Source organism: Orcinus orca, chromosome 2, assembly GCF_937001465.1.
Source record: "Orcinus orca chromosome 2, mOrcOrc1.1, whole genome shotgun sequence".
Classification (NCBI taxonomy): domain Eukaryota; kingdom Metazoa; phylum Chordata; class Mammalia; order Artiodactyla; family Delphinidae; genus Orcinus; species Orcinus orca.
This window is the reverse complement of record NC_064560.1, coordinates 56,216,050-56,233,801: the sequence shown is the minus strand read 5'-3', so window position 1 is coordinate 56,233,801 and position 17,752 is coordinate 56,216,050. Positions and strand designations below refer to the sequence as shown.

Below are 17,752 nucleotides of genomic sequence, written 5' to 3'. Positions count from 1 at the left end.
TTTTAGTTTGCCAAACTGATTGTTAAAAACTATGGAAAACAGATATTTCACAAAGGTTATAAAACAACAGAACTTCTCAAAGAAAATCTGAATGAAATAAAGACCCACATGGATAGCCACTGGTACATCGCTCACAACAGAACCTACGGCTGGGCCTCTCCAGAGCAGGTCAGAGTCTACTGTTCATCAGCTGTCCTCTCTCCACACAGGCCCGGGGCTGAGAAGACTTTCATGGGGTCACTTGCTCGGCACACATGTGTGTGTCACACTATTAGGGGACCCAGACAGCAAGCCTGACCCCCGGGATGCAGCTGAATCAGAGCTGGCTGGTCTCTGCCTTCACAGCATCCACAGCTAGGGCAGGGCCATCTGCCTCCAGGCAGCAAGTCCTCACTGGGTGTACACTGCCTGCCAGGTAGCACCCGCCCAGGGCATACAGTGAACAAGCTGCATCTGTGCCCACAGGGAGCTTATCTCCTAGCATAATAAATGTCAGGGGTGACAACTGCTACAAAGAAACACAAAGCTGGCAGCAACATGGACAGACCTAGAGATGATCATATTAAGCGAAGTAAGTCAGAAAGAGAAAGATGATTACCATATATCACTTATATGTGGAATCTAAAATATGACACAAATGAACATATCTATGAAACAGAAACAGAATCACAGACATAGGGAACAGACTTGTGGTTGCCAAGGGGGAGGGGGGTGGGAGGGATGGATTGGGAGTTTGGGATTAACAGATGCAAACTATTATATATAGGATGGATGAAAAACAAGGTCCTACTGCATAGCACGGGGAACTATATTCCATATCCTGTGATAAACCATAAGGAGAAGAATATAAAAAGAATACATATATGTATAACAATCACTTTGCTGTGCAGCAGAAATTAACACAACACTGTAAATCAACTATACTTCAATAAAATTTTTTTAAATAAATAAATAAAAGGAGGAAGAACGAACTAGGAAAAAAGAAGAAAGAAAAGCAAAGCTGGGCAAGGCAAAATGGACTGGCGGGAGGTGGCCGTATTTGACACTAGGTGGTCACGCAAGTCCCTGACAAGGTGACACGGAGCAGAGCTGGATGACATGAGGGGGTGAGCCGAGTGGGAGCAGGCACAGGCTCTGAAAGAGGGGTGCACTCAGCCAGAGCACCCAGGGAGCAGAGTGAGGGGACGGCCAGGGCTACACCCCACTGGGCTGTGCAGACCACGGTGGGACCTGGGCGGGACTGAGGGCAGCGTTAGGCCACTGGGGTTCTGCTTTTGTTGCTTAACTGTCATTTAAAGGTAAGTCAAGGCTCAGGGCTTCCCTGGTGGCGCAGTGGTTAAGAATCCACCTGCCAATGCAGGGAACACGGGTTCGAGCCCTGGTCCGGGAAGATCCCACATGCCGTAGAGCAACTAAGCCCACGAGCCACAACTACTGAGTCTGCGCTTGAGCCTGCGAGCCAACGAAGAGTAGCTCCCACTCGCCGCAACTAGAGAAAGCCCGCATGCAGCAACAAAGACCCAATGCAGCCATAAATAAATAAATAAATAAATTTATTAAAAAATAAATAAAGGTAAGTCAAGGCTCACCTGGCTTGCCTGTTACACCTGTAGATTTCTGGAACCTGCACCTAATCTTCCGGGTCAGGTGAGGACACAAGCTCTCCAGTGCCCCTGATGCCCTGATGTGAGGGAACCCGGGGTCCCGCTGCCTGATCCCTTACAAGCCCTCACATCCACGGAGCCTCCAGGCCTCTCCCCCAAGGCTCCCCACTCCCCCTAGCCAGGCCCACCACGTCACCCTAACTGCACTTACTTACTGCTCTGCACTACAAACTCTGCCGCACAGAAACCGTCTGGCTTTGGCTTTGATTCCCCTATTTCAGTCTAAACTGTGAACAACTTGAACCCAGGACTCACATCTTTCATCCTCCTTATACCCACGTTTCCAGTACAATATTGTACTCAACACATGTAGGGACCTAGTGAAAGCTACTGATGAGACCACCAAGGTTACCTCATATTCACATGGGCTTAAATCAGTGAAACAATTCCTGAGACAATCAACCTGCAAATTATAAGAGCTGCCTGTGTGTGCATGGGGGGCAAATTAAGGTTTTAGAGGCGATACTAGCTTCAAACAAACCAGCTTTGTTCCATCATAAAGATGAGAAAACTGGGTAAGATGAGTCAAGCTCCTGCTGGAAGGAGAGCCAGGAGGGATGAGTTTCCCCTGTGGACCCAGACACCCATCTATCCCTAGGTGACTTTACGGGACTAAGCCTGGGACCATCAGAACACAGCAGCAGGCAATCTTTTGTTATCCTAGGAGTCTTAACTCAGGCTGAGGATGGCTTTAACAACACATGAATAATTTGTTGTCCTAAGAAGATTCAAAACTCAATTTAAAAAGACATACACATTACTATTTACCAGGCACCAACCAGGAGATGACACCAAACTAACATCACCCTCATTTTGCAGAAACTGGATTCCCTACGTCGGATTTTCAGTTTGGTTCCCCTGGACAAACCGTACCTGTCTGCAGGAAGCCTGCATGCGTCAACTCTCTAACCACCGGGGTTAAGTCAGCGGAGATCTCTTCATATTCCAGTTTGTTCATCTTAATCCAGCCGAATTTACGTTGAAAAAGTCTGACATATAACTTCTGACCGCTAGCTGCAACAAAGTTAAGAAAAATAGTGAAAAACCTTCTATTTCTTCTCGAAAACATATACTATAATTTACTTTTGTAAACTGAGGTGAGTAAAACAGGCTGTTAGAAATACACAGAGGCTGACTCAACGGATCTTCCAAGAAAATCATTTTCTTCCTTAGGAAGACGTAACTTATTTCAAACACAGAGTCCCGTAGCGATGTCTCCTTGGCCTGTATGCCTGTCACTGCAGGACAGGAGAAGCATGAGGACGCAAAGCCAGCCCTGCCCCCCTAGTTGTGCAAGTCTTTGGAACTGAGACTCCCTTTTCTCTTCTATTATAAAAAGGAAGGGGGGGTGGGCAGTAACACCATCTTCCCAAAGTTGGTGAAAAGATTAAACACGATGAGGTATTCAATAATTAGTGTATAAACCATAAAAAAAGTTCCAAAGTTGGTAATGATTATTGGCCATTTAAAAACTTAAGACCCAGGTTCCCCACTTTCTAGCCAACATTTCTACTCCCTCAAGAGAAACCCCCCAGGGTTCCCGTTATTTTGTTCTCTCCTTTCGGTTTAATATGCTTTATTCTATTTTTGGCTGAACATCATCTGAAAAGAATTTTCCAAAAAAAGTCTAGCTTTGGTGGGGTGGCCATCTCTAAGGCAGTGATCTTCACCAAGCTATTTAATTAATCTGGTCTCAAGTTTTCCTATTACCCAAATTATCTTTAAATTTCTAACTCTAAAATGGTATGGGGACTTCCCTGGCGGTCCAGTGGTTAAGACTCCACACTTCCACTGCAGGGGGCGTGGATTCGATCCCTGGTCGGGGAACTAAGATCCTGTATGCTGCATGGCGCAGCTGAAAATTTTTAAAAATAAAATAAAATGGTATGACTGTATTTGTTACATCTTCAACATTTATTTCCCTTTTTTCTTTAAAGAGGCAAAATCGACTTGCAGTAGTTATTTTTACAACAGAGACACTGTAGATGATTCTCTGTGGAGAGCAAGCCACAAGAATCTGCAGAACTTACACTAGGAAACTGCTCCTACTTCTCAATCATACTGAAGCCAGGGGCCACCAGCTATTCAAACAATTGCTCACATGAATGCAAGCAGCACCCAACCAAAGATCTGTGACCACCCCGGATACGACAGTCAGTGGGGGTCATTCACACCCACATCGGGGGAGGCCAGTGCAAGTAGAGATGGAAGCTGTGTGGACACTTTATAAACTGTGCAAAGGGCTTCCCTGGCGGCACAGTGGTTAAGAATCCACCTGCTAATGCAGGGGACATGGGTTCGAGCCCTGGTCCAGGAGGATCCCACATGCCGCGGAGCAACTAAGCCCGTGCGCCACAACTGCTGAGCCCGCAAGCCACAACTGCTGAAGCCCACGCACCTGGAGCCTGTGCTCTTCAACAAGAGAAGCCACTGCAATGAGAAGCCCGCGCACCGCAATGAACAGTAATCCCCGCTCGCTGCAACTAGAGAAAGCCCACGCAAAGCAACGAAGACCCAATGCAACCAAAAATAAATTTATAAAAAAGAAAAAAAAATTTTTTTATTATGTTAAAAAAAAAGAACTGTGCAGAGAAGTGTCACCCACGTGTTAAAAAGTAACACAAGCAGAGCCATAGCTTCCTTGTGTGAATGTAAAACCGAAGCCTTTCTCTTAACCATTATTGGTAACACTCAGGATTTCTTTTTTTTACTCTACTGGGACTCAGGCCTGCTACTATTACTAGAGGTCAGCGTGGCCCCCAAGTAAGCTTTTCCTACTCGGGAGGTACTCAGTTGCACAGAGCCATCAAGGCCCTTTGGATGAGCAGCCATCAAGGGCCGGGGTGGGGGTGGGGGGCGCTCTTGCTCCAAACCTGCGCTATTGGCTCACAGCCACCACCGGCTGCCACGGAACTGAGGCATATTTTTAAACGTACTAATTTACAAAATTTAAAAAGAAAAAAAAGTTTTTAATGTACCAATTTAGCTTGAAAGTTTCCACTTCCTGCACACCCTGACTTTAAAAGGTAGAGTCCAGGCAACTAAAATATTGTTGGAGGAAAAAAATATGCCTGAGTATACCTTGGTTTGTTTTTTCCCTGTATTTTATTTTCACTTTTGAGGAAATGGCCTGCAAAAACAACAAAACCACCTAACAGTCAGCTTGATTACGTGCCCGAAATGCAAAGTACACTTTCCTAAATCACACTGTATGTTTTTTTTCTAATCTGGGAAAGGTTATTTTACAACCATCAAATATCCAAAAACAGGACAAAGAGCTGCTTCCAATACAACCAAAGTACAGCTTGTAAGGATGATACTGCAGAAGCAGACATCACCAGGCCCAAAAATCTTGTCTCTTTTACAGGCATATCTTTCTCTAGATGAACTCTCATTGGCCGTGGGTCCCATGAGTACTCCCAGGGGACTCCCAAAACCACACTGACTGCTTGTGGTCATGAGATTTCTGCCTATCACATCTCAGACCAAATCAGGGCAGCAAAGGGGAAACAAAGCCTCGAAAGCAAACAGGTTCAAGATACCTGATAATTGATGAAATTTAGTTATAATGCCCTTCTCGTGCTCATCAAAGAGCATCCTGTCTTCTTCATTCTCAAACACGGCTTTCAGCACCACGAGGAAACTCCGAAGGTAGTAAGGATGGTCCGGTGGTGCTGGACTTGTTACACGGGAAACATCACAGCTTGACCCCTGCTCCAAAGGAATTCGGTCAGTGCTTTCATTCTTTAAGCCACTGTCACCTTCTGGAGGAAGTGCTTGGCTGTCACTCCATATAGAAGCATCGTGTGTAGAATTATGAGATTTTGCCTCCCAATGTGACGACTGGGTTGCAGCTTGTGAAACAAAAGTCATTTTTACCTCTTCACAACCACCTGCTTCACAGTTTTCAACACCTTTATCATCTGTTCCTTTGATACTCTCCTGCTTTGCAAGATGGTCCTCTGAAGCAGACTTTAATTTATGCCCAAGAGTTAAATCTGGTGAAGGTAACACGGGAGCATTATCTGAGAAGGTGGGGGTGAGAGTTGATCTCCCACATTCCTGTGCAGCCCTTAGGCTTTCAGCTTCCATTATTGTAGAGCCTCCCACAGTATGTTCGGGAGTGCTTGGTTCCTCCAGAGAATTACAGGCAAACATGTTTTCCTTTTGAGAACTGTTCTCCAAAAGCTGATCCTGGCCTTCCATCTCTGAACACTGATCCACCAGGCTCCTCACCCCTGTGGACGAGAAACTCTGTGGACTCTGACTGGCGAATCCCTCACTCTTACCTATTGATCTTTTAGCCTTTATGTATCTTCTGGACAATTTAGATGACAGGCTCCCCAGAGGGATGACTTTCACGTTGTGATGCCTCAGCCCATCTTGATTTCTGCACACTGCGTCCCCATTACTCTTAAAATAGGGGCTGGTCTGCTGTTTTATGCCCATTTTTGCTGAGTCACTTTGGCCAGGGGTTAAGTTGATCTTTGATGGTGACGACTTCTCAGGCGCTACATCTTCTAAGGCAGTATTGGTCAAATCTACTGTGGACACATTTGAACTTAAGTCAGCATGCCCAGGGTCAGCTGGAGTGATGTCACCGTTGCTAGCACACATTTCATCAAGGTGACGGTTTAGGTCATATCTTGGCACCATTTTACTACAAATGGGGCAGGCAAGTTTAACAGGTGGTACATTGTTAAAAAACGCAGTAATAGAGTTAGATTCATTTTTTTTAGTTTTGCTGCTTGATAAACTTCGAGGTCTTTTTTTTGAGGATTTCCCTACAGACATCATGAGTATTAGAAAAGCTGGGTGTTTCAAGTAGTAAAACACAAGAAATCAGCAGGAAAAGATAGCAATGATTTACTTTTACTCCCCTGAATTGAAATGATAAAAAGTAGGATTCTATTGGACTTCATGTTATTCATTTAGTCAGTTTCTTCTCCCTACAAAATAAAACGCATGTGGATTAATAGCATTTTATGAATTCCACAACAGAGGGGGTGAGCTCTAAAACGTGCAATGGCAGAATCCCATGGGATGAGAAAAACCCTGCGCTTGGAACATAAGACCAAGGCCTACTCTCAGCTGTCCACGCGACCTCAAGTGTGTCCCTTAGCCGAGAAATGACATGGGGATAAGTTCTAAGACTTCTCTTTAAGATCGAAAATCTGCCGTTTTAAAAAGGGAACATCTGACTATGCCAGGTCCTTTTTTAAAAGCACCGCATCATTAACTTTTTCCAGGAGAGAGAATGCCTATTCCGCCCTCACAGGCCTGCACAAAGAATCGCCCAAAGTCTCGGGCATCTGTCCAATGCTTGGACGCCCCCCCGCCCCCGCCGCCCCCCGCAGCTCTGGCCGCCGAAACTAAGGCTCGGACTCAGACACGCCCGCCCTCCTCGCGGGGCCGCGACCGCACACCTGGGATGCGCACCTGGGATGTGCACCTGGGGCTCCGCCGCCGGCTCGGCTGACCTCCTCCCGCCCCCTCCCTCCCTTCCTCCCCACCTTTCCCCCCTTTCTGTCCCCGCCCCCACCCCCTCCCGGCCTCACCGCCCCGAGCCGCCAGCTCTCCCCACCTCCCGCCCAGCGCCCGCGAGCCCGGCCCGGCCGCCCCATGCGTCCTACCTGCTCCGCGCGCCAGGCATTCCCAGCCGATCCCCGCGGCTCGACCGCCACAGGCTCAGTCAGAGGAGGCTCGAGCGATCGATCGCCCCTCCCTCCCACTTTAAAGGCATCCCGGGTCCAGGGAGGCTTACCCGGTGGAGGTCAACCGAGTCTCTGCCCCTCCTACCCTCCGCACCTGGGGGAGGCGGGCCGCCGGGAACGTGGGCAGGTTGCTGGTCGGGGTGCATTTGGAGTCCGAGGAAACCGGCCTCCTGGGAGGAGACACAGGCGTGGACTCGCCTTAGCCGGAAAGCGCGTGCTGGGGTTCCCGGAGGAGATGCCGTTCGCCGCCTGAAGCAGTAAATTTAAACATAAATGTTTCCTTTGCAATAGATGCCCATAACCTCAAGAGCAAAGAAATAGATCAAGAACAAGGACCTACTGTGTAGCAGAGGGAACTATATTCAATATTATCTTGAAATAACCTATAATGGGAAAGAATCTGAAAAAGTATATATACTTTTATACTTATATATATACACATATAAAATTACTTTGCTGTACACCTGAAACATTGTAAATCAACTATACTTCAATTAAAAAATAATAAAAGAATGATAAAATGTAGTCAGGTAATTAGGGAGTGGTGAGTTTGGATATTTCTTACATTAAAATGTAGTTTTCTTTGTGTCAATATAGTTTAATATAGCCAGGTTACATAATTTAAAATAAGGGCCATGGGGCTTCCCTGGTGGCGCGGTGGTTGAGAGTCCGCCTGCCGATGCAGGGGACGCGGGTTAGTGCCCTGGTCCGGGAAGATCCCACATACCGCGGAGCGGCTGGGCCCGTGAGTCATGGCCGCTGAGCCTGCTCGTTCGGAGCCTGTGCTCCACAACGGGAGACGCTACAGCAGTGAGGGGCCCGCGTACCGCAAAAATAAATGAATAAAATAAGGGCTATGTTTAACAACGGCAAAATTACTGAAAGTTTATCAGTCAGCGCTTGAGTGCTGATGTCAGCTGGTTCCAGCACCCCCTGACGGTGACCCGGATGGAAGCTTCCTGAGCGCGGGGCGCCTGTCTATGGTCCTTTACCACCGCCTGCAGCAGCGGCCAGCACTGTGTGATTACTCCATAAATATGTGTCAAATGAATGCATGAATAAATGAGCAAACCAAAGAGAAAATGGACGTGAACAGGGAATTCATCGACAAATATGTATTGAGTGCCTCCCTCGTGCCAGGTAATGTCCTTGGCTCTGAAAATATGGCCGTGAACAGAATGAGGACTGGGGGGGAAATCCTGCCTTCATGGAGAATTCATTCTGATGGAGGAAGATAGAGAAAAAACAAAATATACGTAAATTATGTAGAGAGTTTAAAAGGCGAGTACTGATTAAATAAAATTCCTATTTTATGGCAAGATGAGAAAAATTTAAACATAAATGTTTCCTTTGCCCATTTGGGCCTCTGCATTAGTATTGTGTATTCTGCATCTGCATTAATCAGACCTCCTTAGGAGATAACATTCCTTTTTAATCTCATCAAGGGTCACAACTCCTTAGGAGAAAACCTTCCTTCTTAATCTTGTAAGGGGCCACAATGACCCATGACCACTACTCACTTGGTATAGATCTAGACTGTGTGCACTGTCAGTAATATGTCATTTAAGGTACAGCCCTGTGTCTCAAAAACTTACATAACTGTGCCTTAACCTCTAACAGGCAGAACAGTTCTCGGAGCTTTCTGAGAGGCTATTCCCGGGTTATAATCCTCAATTTGGCTCAGATAAAATTTTCTATTTCTTTTTTAGATCGACTGATTAATGTTTTCATCGACGGTGCTTTGAAGAGAAATCAAGCAGAAACATCGTGGTGGGGGGCAGGAGGGGCATTACAGTTTGAAAGAGCGGTAAGGAAAGGCCTCACTGAGAAAGTACTATCTGAGCAGACTTGAAGGAGGGAAGGCAGTGGATGTTCCAGAGAGGAGAGTTGTAGTCAGAAGAAACAACCTCAGGGAGTGTAACAGAGAGGGTGCCCCAAGGTAGAAGCTCGCCTAGCAAGTCTAAGGACACCCAGAAGGCCAGGAAGACTGGAGCAGAAGTGAAGGAAGAGAGATAGCAGAGGACAGGTCTTGTAGGGCAATGGTAGTGAACTTTTTTCTGTAAAAGGCCAGGTAGTCAATATTTTAGGCTCTGCCAGCCATAGGGTCTCTGGTCAAAGTCTGCAGTGTGCAGTGTGAAAGCAGCCATAAACAGTACATAACAAAAGAGTGTGGCTGTGTGCCAATAAAACTTTATTTACAAATAGAGTCAGCTGACCAGATTTGGTCTCTGGCTGTAGTTTGCTGACACCTGATATAAGGCCTTGTACATCATTATATGGATTTTAGCATCTGCTTTGAGTGTGTTCAGCAACATATGGTTGGGGTAGGGGAGGCAGGGAAAACAAAAGGCGAATGGAGTAATCCAAGGACGGTGGTGCCTGGGGTTAGCTGATAAAAAGTAGTTAGGAATATTACCCAGCCATGAAGAAGAATGAATTGATGACATTTGCAGCAACATGGGTGGACCTAGAGATGATCATACTAAGTGAAGTAAGCCAGACAGAGAAAGACAAATATCGCAGGATATCACTTGTATGTGGAATCTAAAAAAAAAATTATATAAATGAACTTATATACAAAACAGAACAGACTCACAGACACAGAAAACAAACTTACGGTTACCAAAGGGGAAAGAGGGAGAGGGATAAATTAGGAGTTTGGGATTAGCAGATACACACTACAAGATAGATATATATACAAAATAGATAACCAACAAGGACCTACTGTATAGCACAGGTAACGATATTCAATATTTTGTAATAATCTATAAGGGAAAAGAATCTGAAAAATATATATATATGTATAACTGAATCACTTTGCTGTTCACCTGAAACTAACACAACATTGTATATCAACTATACTTCAATAAAAAATAAAAAAAATGAAGTAGTCAGATTCTGGATACATTTAGAAGGTATAACCAACAGAATTTGCTCATGGTAGAGAATGTAAGGTATGAGAAAATTCAAGGACTGCTCTTAGGTCTTTGGCCTATCACCTGGGAGGATGAAGGGGAAAGGTTTAGAGTTCAGTTTTAGATGTGTGTCTTTGTCCATTCAGGCTGCTACGACAAAATACCACAGATTGAGTGGCTTATAAACAATGGAATTTTATGTGCCACAGTTCTGGAGGCTAGAAGTCTGAGACAGGGTATCAGCATGGTTGGCTAAAGGCCCTCTTCTGGATCCCAGACTTCTCACCATGTCCTGACATGGTGTAGTGGAAGGAGCTAGGGAGCTCTGGGGGGGGTCTAAGGACACTAATCCCATTCATGAGGGCCCCAGACTCATGGCCTAAGCAGCTCCCAAAGGCTCCATCTCCTCACACAATCCCAAAGGGCAGTAGGATTTCAACATATAAACCTGGGGAAGGGGAGAACACAAACATTCAGACCACAGCCACGTGTAAGTTTGAAATGCCAGTTAGACATTCTTGTGGCTAAAAGATACTTAAATTTATTAACTAAATCAGGCCAGGAAATATAAATTGGGGAGTCATCAGGGTCTAGATGGTATTAATTTACGGCACCAAGGAATGACTGTGGATAGAGAACTGAAAGGTCAGAAGGCTGGACACTCTGATAAGAACAGGAGGGAAGGTGAGGATGAGGCAGCAAAGGAGTCTGAGCTGCACCCAGAAAACAGGTGTGTGGTATGTGCTGAGGATCAGGGGGTGTCGGATGCAGCTAGAAGGAAAGTGAGGTGAGGTCTGCAAGCAGCCATAGATCCAGCAATGTGGATGGCACTGTTACCTGACAGAAGCCAAAGCTGTGGAATGGTGATTGCAGAGGATTCAAGAAAGAGTGGGGAGACAGGAATTGGAGACAATGTGGGGACCCATTCAGTACCCTGGAGTTTGTGTGAAGATTATTTTTGTTTATTTGTTTTTTGGTTTTTGCGGTACGCAGGCCTCTCACTGCCGTGGCCACTCCCGTTGTGGAGCACAGGCTCCGCAGCATGTGGGAATCTTCCCAGACCGGGGCACGAACCCGTGTCCCCTGCACCGGCAGGCGGACTCTCAACCACTGCGCCACCAGGGAAGCCCATGTGTGATTACTTTAAGCTGAAGACATTGGGATTCAACAGAGGCAGAAAGAAGCCTTCTAAGAGCTTCTTTTTCCTGATGGAAAGCAAAGACTTCTGGGAAATGAGGCTGCTGTGAATTCCCTCTTCAGGGTGGCTTTTATTACCAGGAAGGAAACCAGGAGTAAATTCCCTCTCTGTGGGAATTTTATGGCCAAGAAGATGGAAAGACCCCTTGCGCCTTAATTTGCAATTATTATCACATACTTTTTTTTTTTTTTTTTTTGCCGTACACGGGCCTCTCACTGTTGTGGCCTCTCCCGCTGCGGAGCACAGGCTCCGTGAGCGCAGGCTCCGTGAGCGCAGGCTCCGTGAGCGCAGGCTCAGCGGCCATGGCTCACGGGCCCAGCTGCTCCGCGGCATGTGGGATCTTCCCGGACCGGGGCACGAACACGTGTCCCGTGCATCGGCAGGCGGACTCTCAACCACTGCGCCACCAGGGAAGCCCATCACAGACTTTCTTATCTCCCATTTGCTCTTCTAGAAACCCATTTGCTTTTCCCTAACAGCCATTTCTACCCCCTTTCTTTTCCCTGCTAAATTAGGTGTATAAATCTCTAACTTTAACCACTTACCTAGCTGCTTCTTTTATAAACTACAATATGTATATGAATAATTTCTTCTGTTAATCTGTCTTTTGTCAGTTTAATTCACAGGGCCCTAGGGACTCAACCTAAGAGGGTAGAGGAAAAGGTTTTCCTCTCCAACAGCGGAAAGTATAGATGACTCTTTCAAGAGGTTTAGCAGTGAAGGAGAACAGACAGGTAGGGCAGAACTAAAGGGGGAAGTGGGGTTAAGAGTATTGTTATTTAACAAATTGTTGGAGAGGGTGTGGAGAGAAGGGAACCCTCCTACACTGTTGGTGGGAATGTAAGTTGGTGTAACCATTATGGAAAACAGTGTGGAGGTTCCTTAAAAAACTAGAGTTACGGGAATTCCTTGGTGGTCCAGTGGTTAGGACTCCGCATTTCCACTGCAGGGGGCCCAGGTTTGATCCCTGGTCTGGGAACTAAGATCCTGCATGCCCCGCAGCATGGTCAAAAATCCCATAAGCTGCATGGGGCAGCCAAAAAAAATCAAAAAACAAACCCCCAAAAACAAAAAACAAACTAAATATTGGAACTTCCCTAGTGGCGCAGTGGTTAAGAATCTGCCTGCCAATGCAGGGGACATGGGTTCAAGCCCTGGTCCAGGAAGATCTCACATGCCACAGAGCAACTAAGCCTGTGCGCCACAACTACTGAGCCTGAGCTCTAGAGCCTGCGAGCCACAACTACTGAGCTCACGTGCCACAGCTACTGAAGCCCACATGCCTAGAGCCCATGCTCTGCAACAAGAGAAGCCACTGCAATGAGAAGCCCATGCACCACAATGAAGAGTAGCCCCCGCTCGACGCAACTAAAGAAAGCCCGTGCGCAGCAACGAGGACCCAATGCAGCCAAAAATAAATAAATAAATAAATTTATAAAAAATGAAAAACTAGAATTACCATATGATCCAGCAATCCCACTCCTAGGTGTATATCCAGAGAAAACCATAATTTGAAAAGATACATGCACCCCAACGTTCACAACAGCCAAGATATGGAAACAACCTAACAATCCATTGATGGATGAATGGATAAAGAAGATGTGGTACATATATACAATGGAATACTACTCAGCCATAAAAAAAGAATGAAATAATGCCATTTGCAGCAACATGGATGGGTCTAGAGATTATCATACTAAGTGAAGTTAAGTCAGAAAGACAAATACTGTATGATATCACTTATATGTAGAATCTAAAATGTGGCACAAATGAACTTATCTAAGAAACAGAAACAGACCCACAGATATAGAGAACAGACTTGTGGTTGCCTAGTGGGAGATGGGTGGGGGAGGGAAGGACTGGGGATGTGCGATTAGCAGATACAAACTACTATATATAGGACGGATAAATAACAAGGTCCTACTCTATAGCACAGGGAACTATAGTCAATATCCTGTGATAAACCATAATAGAAAAGCATATAAAAAAAGAATGTCTATATGTGTATAACTGGGTCACTTTGCTGTACAGCAGAGATTGGCACAGCATTGGAAATCAACTATACTTCAATAAAAAAATAAAATAGAATAGAATAAAAGAAAAGAAAAGAGAATACCAAAGACAGGAGTGGAGGGGTGTAGGGAGGCAGAGAGAGAGTGTGGTCTGGAAGGGGCAATGAGCAGCAAGGGCATCTAATCCATCCACCTCCAGGCCAAATGAAGACTGGGGGAAAAACAAAACAGAAAACTGTCACCATTTGAAAAAGCTGCTGAAGAAGCCATGTCCTCGGGGGAAAAAAAAAGACAGGGAGTATTACCAGAGAAAGAGATCATTTTATAAAGTTAAAAGGGTTAGTCATGAGGAAGACATAAAAATCATAAATCGTTGTTTCTAATAACAGGGCTTCAAAATACAGGAAGCAAAAACTGACACATCAAAGGAATAGACAAATGCACAATCATAGAGATTTTAATATCTTTCTCTAATTGGTAGAATTAGACCCCCCTTCCCCCCCAAAAGTAAGGATATAGAATAACTGAACAGAACTATCAAAGTTCTGGACTCATTGAAATACAGAGCTCTATGTGTACCTGTAGAGCACATATTTTTTCCTTTTCCCAGTGGTATAAGTTTAATAATTCTGAAACTGCTTCTTATATCATCTAGAAGCAAATGAATAAATATACTGAAGACAATGGGAGTAAGATTTCTTACTGTTGGAAAAGGTGTTACAAGTACGGAAAGAATGAAACTAGAATATAATGTGCTGTGGTACTGGATTAGAATTGGAGGTATTGATATGAACCCATGCATGAAATACATCACACACACACACACAGACACACACACACAGTTTCCCGGCTCTGTCTTTTAATTGGACCTAGTAGCAACAGTAGCAGTGAGCATACCTAACACCTAGACCTTTTGTTTCAAAATACCATTCTCCACTAAGAGGAGCCAGGGTTCCTTGGAAAAATGGCCAAATCCAGGAAAAGTACAGGATAAAGCCTGGGATGTTTTGTAGCACCACAAAGGAAGGAAGTGCTCCAAGAATGATGGGGACCTATCATGACCCAGGAATCACCTTGAAGGGCCTTCCACTGTAAAGTCAGGGACAACTGGAACATCAAAAGTGATAAGAAAGGATTATAAACATTAAATAATATAGAAACCTGAGTCTATACTGATATAAATAAACGAGAAGGGAAAGTTCTTCCTTGCAGTAGAATGTCAATAGATACAGAAGAAATGATGGGAGTTAGAAAATCATCAGTGGACACTCAAATTTGTGAGTGAAAGTTTGGTGAGAAGCAGGGTATTTACAGTATCTCCATCAGTGGACACTCAAATTTGTGAGTGAAAGTTTGGTGAGGAGCAGGGTATTTACAGTATCTCCACTATAAATTACTAATTATTAAAAAGAAAAGATAACTTTATAGTGGGAAAGCCTGACATCACTTTAACAAACTAATCATTTTCCTCACCAGCTTCACTGGGACAAATGGATATCAAACCTCTGTTGACGAGATACTACAGACACATCACTGCTATGGTTTTCTCGCCAAAAATGCTAACCTGAATCTAATCATCAGAAAACAGACAAATCCAATTTTGAGGGACATTCTATAAAATAACTGGCCTGTATACTTGAAAAATGTTACAGTTAAGAAAGACAAAGGCTCAGGAACTGTTCCAGATTACTAGAAGCTAGAGATGTAACAACTAAATACGAGTGACCTTGGAATGACCCTGCACTGGGGAAAAGCACTATAAAGGATGTTATTGGGACAACTGACAAATTTGAATATGGACGGTGGATTGGATAACTGCACTGTGTCAATGTTAAATTTCCTGATTTTGGTGATTATACTGTGGTTATATATAAGTGATTATTCTTATTCTTAGGAAATACATAATGATGTATTTAGAGGTAAAGGTCCATGATGTCTTCAACTTACTCTCAAACTGTTCAGAAAAAGAAAGAATAATAAAGCCAATGGGGCTAAATTTATTGGAATTTTCCTGGAACTTTAAAATATCAAAATTTAAAGCTAATTAAGGGACCTCCCTGGTGGCACAGTGGTTAAGAATCTGCTTGACAATGCAGGGGACATGGGTTTGAGCCCAGGTCCAGGAAGATCCCACATGCTGCGGAGCAGCTAAGCCTGTGCGCCACAACTACTGAGCCTGTGCTCTAGAGCCCGCAAGCCACAACTACTGAGCCTGCAAGTCGTAACTACTGAAGCCCACACTCCTAGAGCCCGTGCTTCACAACAAGAGAAGCTACGGCAATGAGAAGCCCACACACTGCAACGAAGAGTAGCCCCTGCTTGCCGCAGCTAGAGAAAGCCCGCACACAGCAACGAAGACCCAACGCAGCCAAAAAAATTAATTAAAAGCTAATTAAAAACGATACAGAAAATAAACACATAACAAAATGCTCAATCCCATTAGTAGAGAAACATAAATTAAAACCACACAGATTCATCGTATTATTCCTACCAGAATAGCAAAAAAATTTTTAATTACCCCCAAGTGCTGACAAAGATATGATTAAGCGCAAATTTGTACAACTTTGAGAAACAATGCCACGTTATCTTTTGGACTTCCTAGCCAGCAATTCTAAAGTACCTTAGAGGCTAGAGCTTACACTAGCACTGTGATGTTCAAATGGGATTATTCATAATAGTGTAAAACTGGAAACAAATGTCTTCAAGAGAATGGTTAAATAAAACTGTAGTATGTTCATACAATACTATGCAGCAGTGAAAATGAATGAATAGGATTATGGATAAATTTGAGGGATGTCAACAGAGAAAAAGCAACCTATCGATATAATATTCTATTTTCATAAAATTCACATATTAGGAAAATTAAACAATGCATTGACTATGGATATGTGACTATATGGTAAAATACAACAAATGCAAAGGAATGATAAATGTGAAATTCAGAACTGTGGTAATTCTTTACCTCTTTACACAGACGAGTGAAGCAGACAGTGCATTGTTTTGTTTTTAGGTAAAAGGTGATTTCACAGATGTTCTATTGTGCTTCTAATTTATATAGAAAATGAAATGTATGTAAATATTCTACCAGAATACACACTTCATAAAGTTAGGAACTGTTATCTGTTTCGTTCAGTTATAACCCTGGTACCTACAATAGTGTCTGGCACAAATCAAATATTTAGAATGAATATAATCTTTATATCAAATGTGATATTAAAGCAGCAAATGGATTGATATATCTCACCCAGATGTGGGGGGAAAATGTGGAGATAAGTGACTTTACTCTGCAAGTATCAAACTTGGACAGATAAAAATGAATCATCGCTCCAGGATCAACATCTGATCCTGACAGATTATCATAAACAAATAATCATTACGAGTTTGGGATTAAAATATACACACTACTATATACAAAACAGATAACTAACAAGGACCTACTCTATAGCACAGGGAACTATACTCAGTATTTTGTAATAACCTATAATGGAAGAGAGTGTAAAAAAAGAATATATATATATATATATATATATACACACACATATACGTAACTGAATCACTTTGCTGTACATCTGAAACCAACACAACACTGTAAATGAACTATATTCCAAGAAGTTAAAAAAATAATAATCAAGGGAAAGAGAACTAAGCTAGCCATGAGTGGGAACTGGAAAACTGTTTTTTGTTTTGTTTTGTTTAAATATTTATTTATTTATATGGCTGCATCAGGTCTTAGTTGTGGCACGCGGGATCTTCGGCTGCAGCATGTGGGATCTAGTTCCCTGACTGGGATCAAACCCGGGTCCCCTGTAGGGAGCGCGGAGTCTTAGCCACTGGACCACCAGGGAAGTCCCCAAACTGTTTTTAGGAAGAAAATAGCAACTCCTAGGGTCACTCCAATCACCACTAAAAATCCTGACACTTTCACTAAGGCTAGAGGGAGACCAGGTGGTTACTCCAACTGTTTTGTTTAGAAGACAAAGGCACAGTAGGGGAGAGAACTGTGTCCTGAATAAGACCTGAAACAAATGACAGTTCAGTACTGACTGGGGCACCCTGAGGGGCCAGCTTCTTTGTCAGCAGGACCGCAGATCACAAACCTCCAGGCTCCTGACGACTGTGACTGTCCCTTCGCTATTGCTTCAGCTTCAGCTTTGTTCTCATCCTCTACCCACATAAGGCTTAAGACATTTCTACCAAGAGCATAATGTGAGGGCTTCCCTGGTGGTGCAGTGGTTGAGAACCCGCCTGC

General features: G+C 44.1%; 1 protein-coding gene across 9 annotated transcripts in view; it reads right to left on the bottom strand.

Moving 5' to 3' along the window:
* Positions 1-7,555, bottom strand: part of FAN1 (FANCD2 and FANCI associated nuclease 1) — a 28,483-nt gene extending 20,928 nt beyond the window's left edge. For 2 of the 9 annotated variants that reach the window (XM_049705667.1, XM_049705668.1), the window contains exons 1-3: positions 7,429-7,554; positions 5,207-6,613; positions 2,538-2,678 (exon numbers count right to left, since the gene is read on the bottom strand). In XM_049705667.1, the coding sequence (XP_049561624.1) occupies positions 2,538-2,678; positions 5,207-6,461 (1,396 nt within the window). In that variant the 5' untranslated portion in view covers positions 6,462-6,613; positions 7,429-7,554. Of the gene's footprint in view, positions 1-2,537; positions 2,679-5,206; positions 6,614-7,090; positions 7,154-7,297 lie in introns of those variants that run through there. The other 7 variants (XR_007475412.1, XM_049705666.1, XM_049705663.1 and 4 more) reach the window with 7 other exon arrangements.
* Positions 7,556-17,752: the final 10,197 nt, after the last annotated feature.